This window comes from Dipodomys merriami, unplaced genomic scaffold (assembly GCF_024711535.1).
Source record: "Dipodomys merriami isolate MVZ:Mamm:240054 unplaced genomic scaffold, mDipMer1.0.p SCAF_6, whole genome shotgun sequence".
NCBI classification, from domain to species: Eukaryota; Metazoa; Chordata; class Mammalia; order Rodentia; family Heteromyidae; genus Dipodomys; species Dipodomys merriami.
Genome location: NW_027206179.1, coordinates 55526184 through 55545677, shown reverse-complemented (window position 1 = coordinate 55545677; position 19494 = coordinate 55526184). Strand labels below are relative to the sequence as shown.

Here is a 19494-nt window from a genome sequence, read left to right as displayed (position 1 = left end):
AATAATGATCCAGCTCTCAAACACGAAACTGAAGCTTGCTGTTGGTTGAATAACAACAATTGTTTCTAAGAGAAAGAGTCTAGTAACTAAAGCAATACATTTATAAATTTTTCAAGGCTCCTACCTGGATTATGTTTACTTCTTATGTCATAGTTTCAAATACAATCTTTACTTGTCATGGGAAAATGTGAGAAAAAATGTTTATGATGTTATACAAGAGCTATATTAAAAGAAGTGGACATTAGATGACCTAGAAGTCTAAAGAACACATGTACTCCTCAGACGAGCTCTGTGTTTTTGTAAGAGAATAAGAATGCAAGTTTTACTGATAAGTAACAGCCAGCTATAAATAGCTGGGAAGGTATTGAGAGATGGGGAGCTAAAGGAAGGATCACAGGTAAAGAGCATTCGTCTACTATGTATAAAGCCCTGGTTTCCATCACCAGCACCAGAAAGAAATGAAAGAAAGAAAGGAAAGAAGGAAGTCAGTCAGTCTTTGAGACACAATAGATGATATTTAAAGCCACCTTGAATAAGAAAATCGAAACATGATGAAAGATGTAAAACAAAATAAAAAAGTCTGTGGGAAGGCATTGAGTATATCTATTTCAACACCTAATAGGAAGCCCAAGTGACCGTCAAATACACCTGCTGATGAGAGTATTACTAATTCACAAACCAATGAGGGAAATGCAGAAGAGAACTAGAGCTGAATAACAGACTCCAGGATAGCCAAAGTTCTTTCATGATCCCTTTTGTTTATCCCATGTTGAGGATCAATGTTATTTCTTTATCATTCTTTCTTTAGTCTTCTTCTAGTCATTACTCTAGCTTACTACTAGTATTTTCCTAGTATAGATCAAGATTGAGTAAATATTTGTGTAATGGCCTATAAATAGTAGCTACCATTTATTGGGACTATATCAGGCTTGACGTTAAATGAATTATAAATTGTGTATAATATATAACTAATATACATAACATATTATTATACATAATATAGCATACATATATTGTATGTATATTTTCTATGCATATAATATACCGATATATGTATATATATTGTACATACTGCACAAAATTTCAATGGGCTGGCATTAGTATTAAAAATACTAGTAAGAGTCAGTAACTTGCCCAGTGAACAGAATGTCCTGATGTGTTTGACACGGTATCCATTCGTTTCATAGAACAAAGCAAGTAAATTTTGTTTTCTATATTATACAATAGCTGAATTAGGTATCTGATATTAGAGAACTTAGAAACCTGAAGGCTCAGTTTACTTTTCAGTTGGTCTCTGTATTTATGTAAAAAGAATAAAAATGCAAATCTTACAGACTATAAATTCTTGGGTAGGTATTGCAAGACAGCCTGGGAGCTCAAAGAAGGGCTGGAATGGTCTCAGGTTGGGGGCGTGGCCACAGAATAATGTGATCCCATGAACTCCAAGAAGTGATTTAAGACTGCTAATAAATGGAAAAGGTCTTACTATTTAATCTCACTTAAAATCTTGAGGAAACTTTCCTTTGTATTTGGAATCCAACTGTATTGTCGATTCCAAAGCACCTCTCAGGAAGCAAAATGTTGTTCTCCTAATCTAAGGCTGTAAGTAAGGTGATGACAACAACGCACTAGAGATGCCAAGCCCAATAAGCAAATACGGAAGGTATAGAGAAAGAAACATCTCCATTCTACAATGTTTTCTAGCATCTTTAACTCTGTTCAGATGCAGAGATCTAGTCCTTCCCACACTGGACAGTAATACTAACTACTCCACACAAGGCATGATCATCTGAAATGACCCTGAAGTCAAATGCTGATCATAAGATGCCACTCGTAGAAGGAAAACTTGTTGCTGTGTAATTTCATGAAACCTCCTGAGCACAGAGGGTACAGGCAATGAAACTGAATGTTAAATGGTTCCCATCAGAAGGCTATAATCAGGATAGCAACCAGTGGGGGGAATAAGGTAAATGGAATGACTTTCTTCCTCCAGGATATCAGACTAACATGCTATCTTTAAGCATGAGACCAAAAAGGGGAGGGGCAAAGTGTTTGAGTAGTCAACCTTCACATCTCTGCTTTTGTGCATGTACATGGTCTTTCTGGACTCTTGCTTTCCTCAAGGCACCTATTTGTGACTGAACATCATGGGAAAACGTCTTTGATTCTAGACTTTTCCTGCATTTTATTCCAGATAATAAAAGGCATTCCTATACATTCCTCTCCATATGCCGAGTACTCCAGCAGAGTAACTGTCAACCAGCTGCCAGTCTCCAGAGAGAGGACTGAAAATTGATGACTAAGTGAGACACAGCTAGGAGCTGCCTTTAAAACAGGGTAGCCAAATGTAAAAGGAATTGTCAGGATGTAAAAGCCATGCTTTGTTGTTTTTGTTTAAGAGAAAAGAAAGTGAAAGCTGAGGGTGTAGTTGAATGGCAGAGTGTTAGCCTGACATGTTCAAGACCAAAGATCTTCAACAATGTGGAAAAAAGAAGAGAAATAAAGCAAAGAAGGAAGGAAGGAAGGAAAGAGGGAAGGAAGGAAGGAGAGGGACAGAGGGAGGGAGGGAGGGAGGGAGGGACGGAGGGATGGAGGGAGGGAGGGAAGGAAAGAAGGAGGGAAGGAGGAGAGGAAGGAGAGAGGAAGGGAGGGAGGAGAAAGAAGGAAGGAAGAAAGAGAGAGGAGGAGGGAAGGATAGAGGGAGACAAGGAGAAAAAGTACTTCTCCTCTAGATTTTAAAAGAACATGGAAAAATCTTTCTGTCCAAGACAGTTGTACACACCTAGCAGAGGAAGAGAAATCATGTGGACAACTCAGATTGTGAGGGAGTCAAGTGTTATCAAGAGTTAGCAAAACTATGTGACTTGGGCCATGTTTCCCCATTCTGAGCCAGACATAGGCTGGAATATGTTTTCCTGTAAAGATCCAGCATCAAATCCCAATATTACACACTGCAAGGTGTCATTCGCATGGAGGTATGTTGGTATATTACTAAAGACAAGCTGCCTCACCCCATTGTAAGGTGACATCAAGGGTATGTGTTTTGATACAAATTCTGGCATTTGGGTGGAGAGATTAAAAAAAAGAACACCTATGGGAGCAAGGCACCAGGCATAGTGCCTTACCATATCACATGCAGATTATAGTCAAAAACAGAATTAAAGACTTTAGAGGGCTGGGAAGGTGGCTCAGTGGTAGAGCGCTTGCCTCGCATGCCTGAGGCCCTGGGTTTGATTCCTCAGCACCACATAAGCAAAAAGAAAAAAGCCAGAAGTGGTGCTGTGGCTCAAGTGGTAGAGCGCTAGCCTTGAGCTGAAGAGCTGAGGGACAGTGCCCAGGCCCAGAGTTCAGGCCCCACAACCGGACCCCCCCCCCCCCGCAAAAAAAACGGCTTTAGAGCCTAAAGACCCATTGTTTTTGTCAAGAGTTTGATGCAACACCTATAAAGTAACTACAAATTACACTGGATTGACAAGAAAAAAAATTATACTGAGATTAAAATGATGGGTTTAGTGCTCTACCCCTTGAGCCATGCCCCCACTCCTTTTGCTCTCAGTTTATTTATTTTTTTCTTTATTTATTCTTTTTCTTTTTGTGCTGGTCCTGGGGCTTAATCTCAGGGCCTTGGCACATTCCCTGAGCTTCTTTTGCTCCAGGCTGGCACTTTACCACTTGAGCCACAGCTCTACTTCCAGCTTTTGGGTAGTTTATTAGAGATAGAGTCTTAAGATCTTTCTTACTCAGGCTGGCTTCAAACCACGATCCTCAGATCTCAGCCTCCTGAGTAGCTAGGATTACAAGCGTGAGCATCCAGTACCCAGCTTCAGTTTATTTCTTAAATAGGATCTCAGGTTTTCAAGGAAGCTACTTCAGACTGCAGTCTTCTTGGCTACACCTCCTGAGTAGTCTGAGTCTCCATATCCCATTACAAAACAACAACAACAACAAAATCATATATCATGACTTTCAATGCAATTGCTTTTGGAATGCAAATCAAGAGATGATTAGTTTATCTTCTTTACTTAAATATACAACCATAACATGACTAACAGAAGTTATGACAGTAATCTATTAGATTTCTAAGCTACAAGATCTAGCAGTTGTCAGTTGCATACATTAATCACTAATATTTACTTCTTTACAAATAAAAATCAAATCATAATAAAAAATGTCAAAACTTTATGAAAAGGAGAGGTATAAAATCAACCTTCCATCTAAGTATTGTTTATATATTTATAGACTTCAGTTCCTGTGTTTTTTAGGGAGAGAAAAGGGAAACTTTCCACTTACACCAACCCAGTGGCATTCCCTGACAATAGCAGTTGGTTTAACTGTCATCACAATGACCTTGGCAGCTTCCCACCTCCTCCATGTGCTGGGCAGTCAGTTACTTGTACTTGCACGCAGAGAAAGAGGCAAAGGACTTGAAAGTCAGAGAAATATTGCATTGTAAAGCATTTGTAAAGTTACAAAGTGGCCTATAGCTTATTGTGACAGAGAATGGTCACAATACTCATTACAGTGAAAAATAACTTCTTGTAAGCAAAAACACAGCTGTTGTGGCTTATATTTGCTTTTCATTTTAACTTGAGGGAGTCGAAAAGGAAAACTATATATATTGTTCTCCTATATAAAAAGAAACAAAACGACTGAACCACACATCTATTCATCTAAAAATATTCCCAGTGCAGCAAAGCATGGCTGACTCCCCTTCAGAAACGTCTTCAAACATCCTTCTGTGTCATTAGTCCTAGCTTCTTCGTGGAGGTCACAACTAAGCTGGTGGCCAGAGATAGTTGATACAGCTTTAATTGACTTCTAATTGCCCTTTCTGGCTTTGGTTGTTCCTCAAATCAATCTTCATTCCTCTCTGCTACTAAATTATATAGTTCCTAAGTCAGTTTTACTGATACCTACTGAAAAGCTTCCCTTAAATGAAGTAGAGAATCCACAACATGGAATATAAACAGGGACCTTCATAACCTGCCTCCTTCCATCCTTTCCCCCTGGATCCCTAGCCATCACCTCTGTGGTAAATCTGTGACCATTCCCTATATGGACACTTTATCTTTTCAAAGCTCCGTAGTTTTTGAGTACTAAGTGTTTTCCTGCCCTACGGCCCAGGGAGTATCCTGTTTTCCAGATCCAGCACAGAGAGCATCTCTGCTACAAAGCTTTCCCCAAACAGCATGACATTCACACACCTGCAGGCAGTGCTTTATTCAAAATTCAGTGGACCCTGGAAATTCCTGCAGCAAACATCTGTGATTTTTGTCTATTCCATGAAGGGAGAAAAGAAGGTTATAACCCTTTATTTGGCTGGATTATAAAATTGAATGATAGGTCATCTTTTAGCCAGGAGCCATCCAAAGTATTGCAACACAGAGAATTTGATATCAAAAATCGCTCCTACAAATTTTAGAAGAATCAAAATGTCACATACAATTTGAAAAAGAAAACAGCCCCTGTTGTCACTGTACTTGATTTTGGTACCCTGCATCTTGTAATATACATATGTCAAATCTGGGGAGGGGAAGGGGACTAAAAAAAAACAAACGCTGAAACAAGAGCACAGGATGACCCATTGCAACAAGGATACCCGCAGGAGAGTACATTGGAAATGAACTTTACAACTTAATGGGGGGAATGGTAGGGGGAATAGTGTGGGAGGTGGGGGAGGGAAAAGATTGTGGGACAACAACAAGAAAGGGAAGGGGTAACAATGATCAAAAAGTAATGTACTCATTGCCTTACTCATGCCTTACTCTTGTAACTGTAACCCCTCTGTACAGCATCTTTACAATAAAATTTTTTAAAATGGCTCAGAAATTAGCATATTGGGAAGTAACTGCAGTGATCCTAGAAGAAGATGCCATTGCAAGTGAGTAGTGGAATGGGGCTGTCTGATTAAGGTGGCATCATGCCAGAGGTTTCTAACAAGAGATTCAACGATGAAAAACCAGGCTTTCCAGGAGGAGAGACAAGAGATGCTCACAATACTTCCCATGGAAGAACAGGAAAAGAAGAGATACCCTGGCTTCTCCCTGCCTCCCATCTCCCTAAAGGGTCTCTCTCTGTCCACATCTACCCAGATACCCAGATGTCTATATGGAGGCATCTGGGAAATGTAGTTCCTCCTAATACACAGCTAAGCAGGAGAAGGGTAGAATGGAAAACAATGGGCACACACTCTGTGAAACTGTGAGACCCACACTTGGCTGCTTCAATGAGCCTCCGGAGCTGATCATTATTGAAGCAAAACCTGAGTCCTGTGCATGGTCACTATATCTCACATGTATCCGTTTCCCCATAAGACCATGAGCTTAACAACAGCAGAGACAGTGTCCTGGCTTTTATTCCAATTGCTACCCCATTATTCAACAAATATTAGTCTTTTAACAAGTAAAGGCCAATTACCACTGATCTCCTGGATTTAAAACATGCTTTTAATTGGGCATTTCCCAATGTTTACACCAATGGCCATTAATTCAAAGAGATATTTAGCAGATGTAGGTAAGTAGGATTCTGCCATTGCCAAGTTGTTTCTTGAAGCACAAAATTTAGCTGATTTTTTTAATTGCAAAATTATTCTGTTATTAAAATGAGTTTGGAGAGGGAAGATATATTATGCAATATCATTTCAACATGTATGACCACAGAATATATTTTCATTCAAAGAATTAACACTACGCATGGATATCGGTTGAAGTGACAGTGTTTTAAATATGCCACAGTAGCATTGTTTCATCTTCAGAATGTTCTTGTGAAGTACAGAAAAATAAGATTATGTTTTCATTACAGACGCATGATAATCAATAATTAAAACTAAATAATGCATCAACTATTAGTTTAACAAATCAGATGCCATTTACTATTCTAGTCAACATAGGACTGGAAGAAAAATAAGTCATAGTTCTGCTCTACCTGAGGACATGACAAGAAAAACAGAGAATCACAACATGGCACTTCATTTTTTAATCCAACAATATTGCTATACCTATTTCACTAAATCAATATACCAGGCAATAGTATAGTAAATTCTCCCATTAAGGAAGAATGCCAAAACAAATATATTGTCTTTTAAAATCTGAGACTCTTAAGGGCATATTCTTTATTAAGGTGGAAGGTGGCAAGCCAATTCTGGAACTTAACATTACAATATACGCTTCATGAATTTGAAGAAGTAAATGGCTAACTTCAATGACATCATTATGCATAGGAAAGAAATCAAATCCCCCAATGGTAAGTCAGCATTATTAATGATGAGAATTTATCAATGCTGTGTTTCTAACTCCATTGTTCTCTAAACTAACTATTCAAAAAGGCCCAGTCAGTCCCAGTAGCTCAGACCTATAATCTTAACTATTCAGGAGGCTGAGATTTTTGAGGATCAAAGCCAGCCCGAGCAGAAAATGTCTGAGAGGCTCCATCTCCAAATAAATGCCAAAAAGCCAGGATGGAGATATGGCTCAAGTGATAGAGTGATAGTCAAACAAAGCTAGCTAAACATTTCTGAGGCCTCAGTTCCAATTCTGATATTGGCAAAATATATATGTCTTTGTGAAATCGCTATACTTCTTGAGTAGGATCATGCTAGACTATAACAAGTACCATTTGTTTCTTTTATAATATTCTATTGATCCACATTGACCCTTCATTTTTAAAAAGAGACACAAAGTCCTTGGTTTTGTGATTTAAGGAATGTGTCCTCTGAGCCAGGGATAGTAATGCAAACCTGTAAACTCAGCTACCCCAAAGGCAGAGATAGGAGAGTCATGGGTTCAAGAGCAGTCCAAGGAAAGTTAGCAAAATCCTTTCTCAAAAACAAAGTACAAACAAAAGGCCTGGAGGAAGTGCTCACATGGTGAGCACTTGCCTGCTTGAGACCTTGGGTTTGAACCCCTGTAATCACAAACAAAAATAAGGATTCTCTGCTATTTATTTTATCTTAAGAAAAGATTACCATAAAGATCTTTTACAGTAGATAATTACAAGAGAGAAAGTGACCAGCATATAATCTTCTCTGAATAATTTTTAAAAGACAATATATTAGTTTTGGCATTCTCCCCTAGCGGGAGAATTTACTATTCTATTATACACTGCACTATTAACATTAAGCTGTAACACAATTTTTTGAAAAATGGCACAGTTTTTTCCTATTATCATTGGTGTTTCTAGTACTAGAAGCACAAACTGGCAGAAAAGTACACAATGGTAATACTTGTGTGTAGGAGACAAAAGCTGAATTTTAAGTATGATGAAAAGTAGAATTTTGACAAACATTATAATATTATGGTGATAACATTCATAGTCCAATTGCTAACCAATGAAGTAAGTGGGACATCACTTGCTCAAACTGAATTGTCATCTGTTAAAAAAATTAAATTCTTATTTCCCTGAGGTGAAAGGAAACTGATTCACAGGCCTATTCTTGGTGCTAAGCCCACATAAATTTAGGAAACATTCCTTGTGTTTCAATCTCTCTCTATGTTTCTGATGTTTGTTTGTTTGTTTTGGTGCTGCCCTTGGGGCTTGAACTCAGGACCTGGCACTGTCCCTGAGCTTTTTTGCTTAGGGCTAGTACTCTACCATTTGAACACAGCTCCACTTCTTGATGTTTGCTGGTTAACTAGAATTGAGTGTCTTAGATAACTAAATTCAAATCAACTCAAATCTCTCTCAGACCTACTTTTCCCACAACTTTTCTTCATCCTGTTAACACATATTGGTATACTCCAAAATTAGTGCTTCTCAGAACACACTTTAGGATGAAATGAGCCAGAAGAATATAGCTACATGATCAATTCTAATAACTTCCAAAGCAAAAACTTTTATTCTCTCTGCTTATAATGAATACCCACAGTAAGTCACCCTCACCAGTGGAAGAGTTCAAGTCCTGATGGTGTACAAAGATGATTTTGTGTGTTCTGCTAATTTTATGCATCGTGTGCTAGCTATAGAATAATGTAAAGATCTCTTGAATAAGTCTCCTGAGTTCTTTCTACTTCAGTGGCTCATATCCCTCAGTGGCTAGTAATATGTTTTTCCAAGACAACTAATCAAGTTGTAGTCTATGTGTTGGTGATGTGTGATGTGTCTATTATGGCTCTGAGGACAAAGGGAAGGAGGTGAAAAATCTGATGACCCGCTTGCAAAAAATCTGTTCTGCAAAAGTAATGGAGTTCTGGACCAGGTCAGCAAACCAACTGAAATAATCCTATAGAAAAAGATTTGCAGACCTGTTGATGTGATGGACCCAAACGCACTGGATAACTAGATTTCACCGTTATTGACTTCAGAGATGTATTGTTAGAAAGCAAAAAAGAAAATAGTAACTCAACAGAGTACAGTTTGGCAGAACAAAAACTGCACAGGACACTCAGTTAGAGGACAGTCTAACTGAACATGAGCCGTCCAATATCATATTATCTCTAGAGAAAGGATACAAACCATTTGCAGCTTTCTGATGACCTACATAATGGTGGCCATTGCCAAAAATTAGTCAGGTAGAATAAAGAGGAAACCAATCACAGTATTAATGGGTCCATGTCCATGAATTCTGATATTCTACACTTCCAATGTCAACACTACCAATAACAACTAAAATGTGCCAAGTCTGATGATTCCTGACATAAGGCCTTAAGTGAATAACACTGGTTTTGTTTTCCATAATATAGTCTGTGCACCATCTCATTCCAAAGCACCAGGAAGTTTGGTCAAAGTTATTCCTCCAGCACTACCGAATGCAGTCTCTGGTCCAGGATCCTGGGCTCTCAGTGTGGTATCAGTTCTCCAGTGAATAATTATGCCCACCAGGGAATTAAAAGAACACTTACACTGAATCCAAACATGAAGAACCTTCATAGAAAAGTATGAAAACAGAAACACTTTATAGATTAAAGCTTAAAAGAAGAACAGTTCTTCTAGAAAAAGAAAGTATCTAAATAAATAATCTAATCTGTTGCCAATGACTACCTGAAAATGTCATCAACATGCTTAGATGTAAGCATATGCAATTTGGTGTCCTAGATTTCCTTTTATTCTATGCTTTGTTCTTTGCAACAGTCTCACAATGTAGTCGGAACTGGCCTTGAAATGGCTAATGGTCCTCCTGCTTTCTCTTCCAGAGTGCTGGGATTATAGGCTTGTACCTTCACACCCAAGTGAGTGTTCTAGGTTTTGTAAAAGTTCTGTTAACCCAGTTTGGAGTAGAAGGCATCTGTGACCTTTGCTGTGGTTGCTATAGTGACCTTTGCTGGGGTTGCTACAATGAGAGTTGCTCATCCCTACCTGGTAAAGCCAAACTCCTGTGTTGTACTGCTGAGGCCCCCAGATCCAGCATGTGCTTCTGTATTGTCAATATAGATAAATGGCTGTGATACCGGGTGTTGTCTGTGTCCCTCCAGAGTCCTGCCATTGACAAGAGTATGGCACCTCACCTTCTCCTTGTTTAAACCAGGGGACCTTTCTTTGCTATCAGAGTTAACTTGAGTAGCATCGTACTTAACGGCAGAGTCGGACTATTCATTTCATAGCTGCCCTCTGTGTCTACCAGTTTAGCTCCTCCAAGATGTCTATGGCTGGATGGAGTTGGCCCAGGACGACCTGAGCCCATCCCTGGAGCCTATCATATGGTCATCTCTCTTTCAATGACCGGTTGCTAACTGGAAATCCACAGCTGGCAAATTACAAAAGATGGAATACAGTAAGTTTTCTATCTATAAGTTCTGGCATGAGAGAGTATGAAAGGAAAGGAAATGGGTAGGTTAAAATACAGGTATTGTTTATATTGAGAAAGAACTTCAGAACAAGAAGACAAGAATAAGGAGGAATTGAACTAGTATGTGCCCAAATGATGCCAAACTATAGTGGTGGTGGGACTCTCTTATAACCCTCAAGATCTGAAGGTCAATCACATGCCAAAAGTCACATTTTCTCAGCTAAGGACGAGGCTTGGCCTTAGATCCAACAGCCTCAGAATCACCTGAAACCTTGTTAGAGAGGCAAACTCCCAAGTCTCCCACCAAACCTACTGAATCAGCATCTCTGGGATGGACCCCAGAACCCTGTAGTAGTCAAAAGTACTACAGGAAATGTTGATACATGTTAAAGTTTGAAAACACGTTGCTTCAAATTCTAGACCGCTCACTTGTACCTTATAGCATAAGCTAGAGGGATCTACATGAAACAAGAGTAGCTAATAATCTACAAGGCACATTTAAAAAAGAAATCAGAAAATCTGAGCACTTGAGGCTCATGCCTATAATCTTTGCTATCTGGGAGACTGAGATCCTGACGATTGTGGTTTGAGAACAGCCCAAGCATACATGAAGACTCTCCTTTTCTTAACCTACAACTGGGCACAATGTCACATGCTTGTCATCCTAGCTACCTAGGAACCTGAGATCAGAGGATTGTGATTCCAGGCCAGCCCAGACAGAAAAGGCCTTGAGATCCCAACTCAGAGAAAGAATGCTGGGCCTGGTGATACATGACTATCATCCAGGTACAATAAGAGGCACAAAAGAGTCAGATTTCAATCTAGGCATGAGTTGAGGGAGGGGGAGAGAGTGGGAAAGAACGGGAGGGAGGAAGAGAAGGTAGAGGAGGAGAAGAAGAAGTAGGAAGAGGAGGAGGTGGTGGGGAAAAAAGAGGAGGAGGACAGAAGAAGAAGGAGCATATGGGACAGAGGAGGCAGCATTAAAGTTCATGTACTCATCACCCAAGAAAGGTAGAAGTTGTTGATGCTTTAAGATAGGAGGAGGAGGAGAAGGGGAAGGGAGGGGAGAAAAGGAGTGGTAGAGGCAGCAAATAGACTCATACCTGCTTTTGCAACTGGCCCAAAGAGTTCCAGACCTTCTTAAGACCCTGTCACTAAGAAAACACCATGCCATTAATATTTCGACACTTATTATTCATCTCATTACTTGGCTGTCACTTCACGGACAGCCTGATGTCATGTGTAATGGAAAGCGCACCCTGGCTTGGTATGACAGGTCAGGCTTAAAGTAGAGCAGGGGAAGGAGAATCCAGGCAACTGCCCTCATCCCAACACAAAGAGAAATAGCCCAGATTAGACACTGTGGTGAGGCAACTTGAGAGAAGCAATGATGCGTCAGGCATACAGAGAAAGGGATAGAAGGGATGCTTGAAGACATACCCACCATCAGTACTTGAGCAGCACTAATCCCTCCCTTCGCCAAGGCAGAGATGTTCTCTGACTTCTTAGAACCGAAAAGTATGAATAGGACAGAGAGAGTTTGCTGCTGGTTAGCAATCCACACACATATAATGCACACAAACTGAACACAGAGTAATATAAATTTGAGGGTGTCTCTGGTACTCCTTCATTATAGCACTAGCAATCTCTTAAGGGGAAACCCACAAATTCAAATCCTGACATTTACAAACATAGAACAGACAGCATTTACAATTTCACATACCTACAATGTACTTACTTCTTACATTCATAGTGTGTGTGTGTAAGTACAGCATCTTATTAATACACAGACCAAAAGGGTTTCTCTTAACTGTATAAACTTCTGTTAAAGTCCTGAAGCTGGTGTCAGGAGCCAGGTAGCTCCATAGAAAAACATTTGCCTAGTGTTTGTGTGTGAAATCTCATTCAATCTCCCAAACTGGAAAAAGTGAAAATAAAAAATAAACAAAAGCTAGAGGTAGAGACATGACCCAGGTAGTAGAGCACCAGCCTTAAGTGAAAATAACAAATGAGAGCATAAGACCTTGAGTTCAAGTTAAAGTAATGGTACCCCCCCAAAAAAAAAGCATACACACTAGCAAATATTCTGTTAAACTTCATAATTACTACAATAGCATTTGAAAACACCTACTTTTATATTACAAAAAAACTTTTCAATCTCTATTTTTTCAGAACATACTTCCCAGGCATACAGATTAATATTTTTATTACACATTTTATTTCCCAATGACTTTCTGTATTCCTTTTTTTAAAAAAAATAGTCAATTAAGACTAGACACTGGTGGCTCATAGCTGTAATCCTAGCTATTCAGGAGGTTGAGACCTGAGGGTCATGGTTCAAAACCAGACAGACTGGCTGGAAGTGGAGCCAGTGGCTCAAATGGTAGTATGAGACAAAGGTGGTAGCATTAAAATTCATGTACCAGTCACCCCAGGAAAGGTAGAAGTTATTGATACCTTAAGATAACTCTACAGTAAGAAGCAATGTCCCTGTACAACAATCTCCTTTTATGTTTTCTATCAGTAGGCAGGTGTCATTTTGACCTCTACCCAACCATAGCAAGAAGATTGAAAATCCACATTGACACTTTGTCCCTTAACTTGTTCCAAAGTGCTGCAGGGGTTTCCCTGCCTGATGCTACACCATATGTGCAAACTCCAGAGAGAGCAGGCAGTGCTGAGCAGGATGGTGTCATGTCTTGCCATACTTCTGCTTCCTGTTGTTTTTGGAGCAACCCTCACTTAAGCTAAACATAATCCTTCTGAGAGAATCACTTTTAGTGAGAGATTCTGCCTCCTGGCACACTACCCTGTATGCAGACCACTTTTCTGAAGCACTTGTCTAGGAGATTCACAGAACTCACTGGTTTGACATTTCGCAGTCTTGTAAAATCCACCCATTTAATAACCAACTTTTAGTAAACATCAAACTACTTGCCACAATTATGCCACAAAGAACAGGAGAAGGCCTTCTGGAAGGGCTTTGTTTGGTCATCTAGCCAGTTATATACTGAGAGTAATAAGTGACAAAACTTTTCAAAAACATTGTCCATATGACAAGTTAATTTTTAAACTTAAATTTAATAATATCTTAGGTTCATAGGCATATTTATTTGCTGATGCTCTTGAGAGGCTGGCATAAAAGAAAATCCCCCAAAGTTTAATAATCTAGAATTATTTTTGCCTGATAGATAAACATTTGGGGGAAGGAAAGAGAATATCAACTCTTAGGAACAAATTATATCAGCAACTCTTTCGAAGCCAGACTTCATGAAAAGCATACATACAGAAAACCTGTGGATATATATATATATATATATATATATATTATATATATATATAATATATATATATAATATATATATATATAAAACTTTCCCAATTGTCTCTCCCTTGGGGATTCTGTAAAGTAGAACATTTAGCTCTATATAATTCAAAAAAATCTATACATAGCTTCAAGAGGAAAGTATAAATCTCCTGGGTCTCAGATCCACTTCCTGTTGCCTTCCTTCATTATATGTCTCAAGATAATCAATAAAACCTGATTCCTCCTTGTAAGCATTTTTCTATGCTGCCAGAAATAATAGCAGTCTCTGCCCCAAAATGAAGAAAAAAATGGAAAGTAATATTTTCCATAAGAGGAGAAAATGAAACTGCCTAAGCATTTTTCCTGAGCCAAGTAAAACAAAAGCAAACCCAGTGTATTCTTTAAAAAAAAACAAAAAAACACCAAAAGTTAAATACTCCTGGCACTAGTTCCAGTAGTTCTACCCACCCCCCCCCCAAAAAAAAATCTGCTGGGCCAATAAACTTTCAAAATCCTGAATTTCTATTTTCACTTTCAATGACAACCTCTTTATGTTGTAATAAATAATAATTTCTCTGTATATCTGAGTGAATACAGGAAAGACTTTTGTCAGTGGCCAATACTGAAGCAAGAAGGGCAGGACTTCCAGCCAACTCTCCTCCAAAAGCATCTCCCAGAGCAGGCTAATGTGCAAAAACCACAGTGAAAAGAAGCCAGTGTAGAATAGTTCACTTAAGATAAGGAAACACTGGGCTGGGAAAGTGGCTCAGTGGTAGAGTGCTTGCCCTGCATGCATGAGGCCCTGGGTTTGATTCCTCAGCACCACATAAGCAGAAAAAGCCTGGAGTGGCGCTGTGGCTCAAATGGTAGAGTGCTAGCCTTGAGCTGAAGAGCTGAGGGACAGTGCCCAAGCCCAGAGTTCATGCCTACAACTGACCAAAAATTAATTAATTAATTAATTAATTAATTAATTAATTAATTAATTAATAGAGATAAGGAAACACAGAACTGCAAACAAATCTACCTCTTGTTTCCAAACACCAAACATTTTTCATTTGAATCTTTAGCACACTTCACTAAAAATGTTGCTTGAAACTTTTATATTAAGTAACCTAAAGTAATCCATTGGATCTCCCTAACAGTTGGCAGTTAATCCCAGAACTATTCCTTTTTTAATGGTTTGTCTTCTGAATGCTTCACAAAAGTCTGTAAGGAAACACCAAATGGGAGACATGTACTTTGTCACGAGGTACTAACCCATTTTTTTTTTTAAAGTTTTCCAGGCTTCCTATTTCCCATCACTCTGTGCTATCTCCACAGGTTGTCATATTTCACTGGGGCAGATTGTAAATCAGACCAATTCAGCCAGCCAGGTTGAAGGATGGAGGTGAAAGGAACAGTGGGAAACACATGAGGTGCAATTAAAACCATATGACCAGAGATATTGAGGCAATACTTGCTGGAGGGAAGCCAAGTAAAAATCAAACCTTTTCTGGTGTGAGTGAAACTATCCAGTCCATTTGGAACAAGCATACTTCTTTCCTAAAATACAGTGTTCTTTTCTTAGCCTTAAAGCAAAAGCACCCAGGGAAGTTAGCTCCTAACATGATAATTAGCCTACAGTTGTCTTTGTAGCATAGTGAAGTTTATAGGATTTGGGGATTTGTATTTTGTTTTGTTTGTTCCTGTAGTGGGGCTTATACTCAGGGCTGCGCGCGCGCACACACACACACACACACACACACACACACACACACACACACACACATGCATAAAAAATATGTGTGTGTATATATGTATATGTATGTATTTGTATATATGTATGTATATATGTATATATACAATATATATGCTATATTTATGTCATAGATATTGTGCAAAATTGGCACTCTATCATTTGAACCACATCTTCACTTTCTAGCTTTTTGCTGGTTAGCTGAAGATAAAGTTTCTCATATTTGTCTGCTGAAGTTATTTTTAAACCAGTGATCCTCAGATCTCAGCTTGCTGAGGAGCTCGAATTACAGCCAGTGCCCATCACATTATATAAAACAGATCTCTCATTTAAAATAGTAATACTTAGAAATGCCATTTACAATTGAATAAGGATCAATTTTATACCCAGCAAGGAATATTAAAGGCTTATGAAAAAAGGCTTATTATCACAATTTCATATCAAAATCATTAGGTACTTCCCTATGAAACTTTTACTTCCAAAGACCCAAAATTCCAGTAAAGATAATTCTATTGTTGGACAGAACAAACAAGAAGCTGTCTTTTGGATACATTCCAACCTGTTACTGTGTCACACAAGTAGTTAGCAGGCCAGAGACGTAAGTTTAACAATAGAAATGACGAACGCTGGTAGCTATAAAGCATGCCCATAAAAATCATTGACGTTAGTGGCCTATCACCAAAATCATTTCATAGCTACTGCATTTCATATCTACAAGTGTCAGTCATCTCAGGAGACAAATGAAACTTGTCATTTTCCATATAGCTTTGGGATTGCGATCAACGACTCAAGTGTAACAAGTCACTTACCTCCCAGAAACTGAATTCCTCCAGCCACTCTTCCCACAGTCCTGGAGATGAGCTCTGACACACAGCAACCCATGAGCGCAGTGAGAGCCACCAGGAGGAGCAGACCGCAACCTAGGCCGGTCACTATGGTACAGATCCTCCATTCTGTGCTGGGAATACCCTGGAAGGAGGCATAGCGCCCACATTCCTCCACCATCACCATCATCTGTCGACTCTCATCATGCACAGGATAGGAGCACCTCCGGAAAGTACCAAAGGATACAGACTTGCCCAGCTGTGATCCCCAGAGCCAGTAAGGCATAAAGAACCCCACGCAAGAGGTGGCAGCACAGAGGAAGGACAGCAAAGCCCAGATCACACCTGTACACGTCAGGCTGGATGCCATCTTCTACCAGGTAAGGCAAGAAGGGCCTAAAGGAAGTGTTCTGGGAGCACAAGTGGGAATGAAAGTGTGAAGTCACAACAGGCAATCCACAGTCCTGGAACCAGGTCGAGGGTGTGTCTGTCAGCAAAAGGGATCCTTTTGGTCCTACTGGGTATCACCTTCCCATCCTGAGTAGCAAGGATCATCACCCCTGGTAAAACAACAGGAAATATTAAAAGTTTAGACCCTTAGAGAAGTTATAACACTTCGTCACTCTACAGTTTTTCCGGTAAGAAAAATTTGACTAGACCAAAGCCCCACAAAATAAGCACCAGGAAAGGGGTACATACAAAAGGAGGTAGGGCCGAGGGGAGAGGGGCAGATGAATGAAGAGCCAAAGGGGGAAGAATATAGCCAAGAAAATTAAGAAAAGTAATGAAAAGTATGGGCTGATGGGGGGAGGGTGAGACTATTGTAAGGGTGGCACTGCACATTGTATTCATAAACTGCTTTGTTAAATGGTACCTCCTTTGTACAACTACGTAAAGACAATAAAAAATTAAATTTAAAAATTTCAATTTGGAAAGGGATGGATGGAGAAGGATGGAAGGGGAGTAACACTGATCAAGATGCACTGTACTCAAACTGTCATGGTGAATTTTTAAACAGTGGAAAGAATTTTTAAACAGTGGAAAGAACTGATTCTCTCTATACACTTTTTGATAACTCCAAGTTTTATCAAACTTGCTCAACGTGTCCTTATCACCTATAAACGCTCCTAAATTAACTCTGGCAGCTATTTACTTAAAGGAATGCTTGACTTCTATTTGCCAAGCCAGTGAATTCATCTCACATACTCACATTAAAAGCAATGTAGCATATTTACTGGCAGTTAACGTAATTTGGGATATTAAAATAAAACGAACCATATCATGCTTTATTTGGCTGGCAAGTTCACCCTCATTGTTTGTAGCAACTTTGTGTGTGTGTGTGTGTGTGTGTGTGTGTGTGTGTGTGTGTGTGTGTGTGTCCCTTTAAGGGTGCCTTAACTCTCTAGATGAGCCTCAAACAAAATAATTAGGATAATCTTTCACAGTTGCAAAGTACCATAAATTTAAGAAACATTATGAACTGTCTAGGCACATCCAGCAGACAGAACCGTTATCAGATGCTCCCAGTACTCCATCAACAGCTTTGGAGCATTCCTTCAGTCTTGACAACCATCTTCGCATGTAAAAGAAAGCCTGTGCGTGCTTTATCCCCACATCTGCTATCCTGACTCACTGGCTCTGGGAAATTTCACACCGTCCACCCTTTCGCCTGCTGCACAACTGTCTAATCGGATAAGTACTCCACACTTTTCAGCTCCTCGGCCTCGAACTCGGGGCACTTAAGTGGTTCCAGGTGCATTTAATGGCCACTCTTGTGGCTTCAACACCTAGCCCTGAGGTCCGTTCCCCGCAGGTTCCAACAAGAAATGGAAACAGAAAGCCTGGGGAGTCCTAGCGTTCCATCCCCAGAACTCCGTCCCAACTCCAGCTTCCAAACCCCCTTGTCCTGACCCTATCTTCTTCCCACACGCCGCCCTACCACCTCCCCAGGTCTGGATCTCACTCAAAAAGAATTCGGATTACTTAAAATGAAAACAAAACCCCTGCTTTTGCCTCCCCCACCCCCTTCTCCCAGGGAGACACACGAAGGATGTGGGGGGGGGGGGAGGAAGGAAAGACACATCCCAGCGGCCGATCAGCCTGGGAAAGCAGCACCCCCCGGAGGCAGACGCCCCTCCGACCCAGCCACAGCCCAGCCACGGCCGGGGAAGCCCCGCCGCCGGGAGTCATTCAACTCCGGGTGTCCGGGGGAAGGGTGGATGGGAGTCGACCCGATGGGAAGAAGTGGGGTTCCCGCCCGCTTGGGTAACCGATCCCTCTACTTACATGGCTGAGGGTAGTGGGGAGGGAACGGGGAGCAGGAGGACGACAGCCACCTTTTCTCCCGGGTCCGGGGCGCGCACACAACTTGAGATCTTTCCCGGACACGCACATCCACCGTGCTCTTCGCCGCCGCTGTCCCTCCCAGCCCTAAGCCACCGAGACCCAGGGTCTTGCCGGAGGATCGGCTGATGTCAGCCGGATCGCAGCGCTGAGCTCTTCCCTTCCCACTCCCCCCCACCCCCGGGGCCGCGGGTCTGGGGCGGCGGCTCGGCGGGGAGTCCGGGATTGCGCGCAGCGGAACCGCTCTCCGCCTTTGGCAGGCGCGGCACGCACCGCCTCCTACCCCCCCTCCCCGCTCCCCCCTCCGCGGCCCGGCCCTCCGCGCTCCGCTGTCCCCTCCCCTCGCCCCCGCGGGACCCGGCGCTTAAACCGAGGGATGGAGGAACCGGCGCGCCCCGCAGCCCACGCGGCTCCAAGCCCACCCGTCTCTCTGGGGATTCAGCTTTTGGGGTGCCCCTCCTCCCGCCGTCTCCCCCTTCTCATCGCCCTCCCCGGCAAAAAAGGGAGAATGGGGAAGGCTAAAGAAAAGAAAAAAAGTAGGGGACCAAAGTTACTGGGATGCCCC

The 19494-nt window shown here is 40.9% G+C and overlaps 1 protein-coding gene across 1 annotated transcript in view; it reads right to left on the bottom strand.

Annotated features, from left to right (window-relative positions):
• Lhfpl6 (LHFPL tetraspan subfamily member 6) overlaps positions 1-19149 on the bottom strand; it is a 227497-nt gene extending 208348 nt beyond the window's left edge. The window contains exons 1-2 of the mRNA XM_070002913.1: positions 18873-19149; positions 16572-17146 (exon numbers count right to left, since the gene is read on the bottom strand). Of these exons, the coding sequence (XP_069859014.1) occupies positions 16572-16956 (385 nt within the window). The 5' untranslated portion in view covers positions 16957-17146; positions 18873-19149. The remainder of the gene's footprint in view (positions 1-16571; positions 17147-18872) is intronic.
• Positions 19150-19494: the final 345 nt, after the last annotated feature.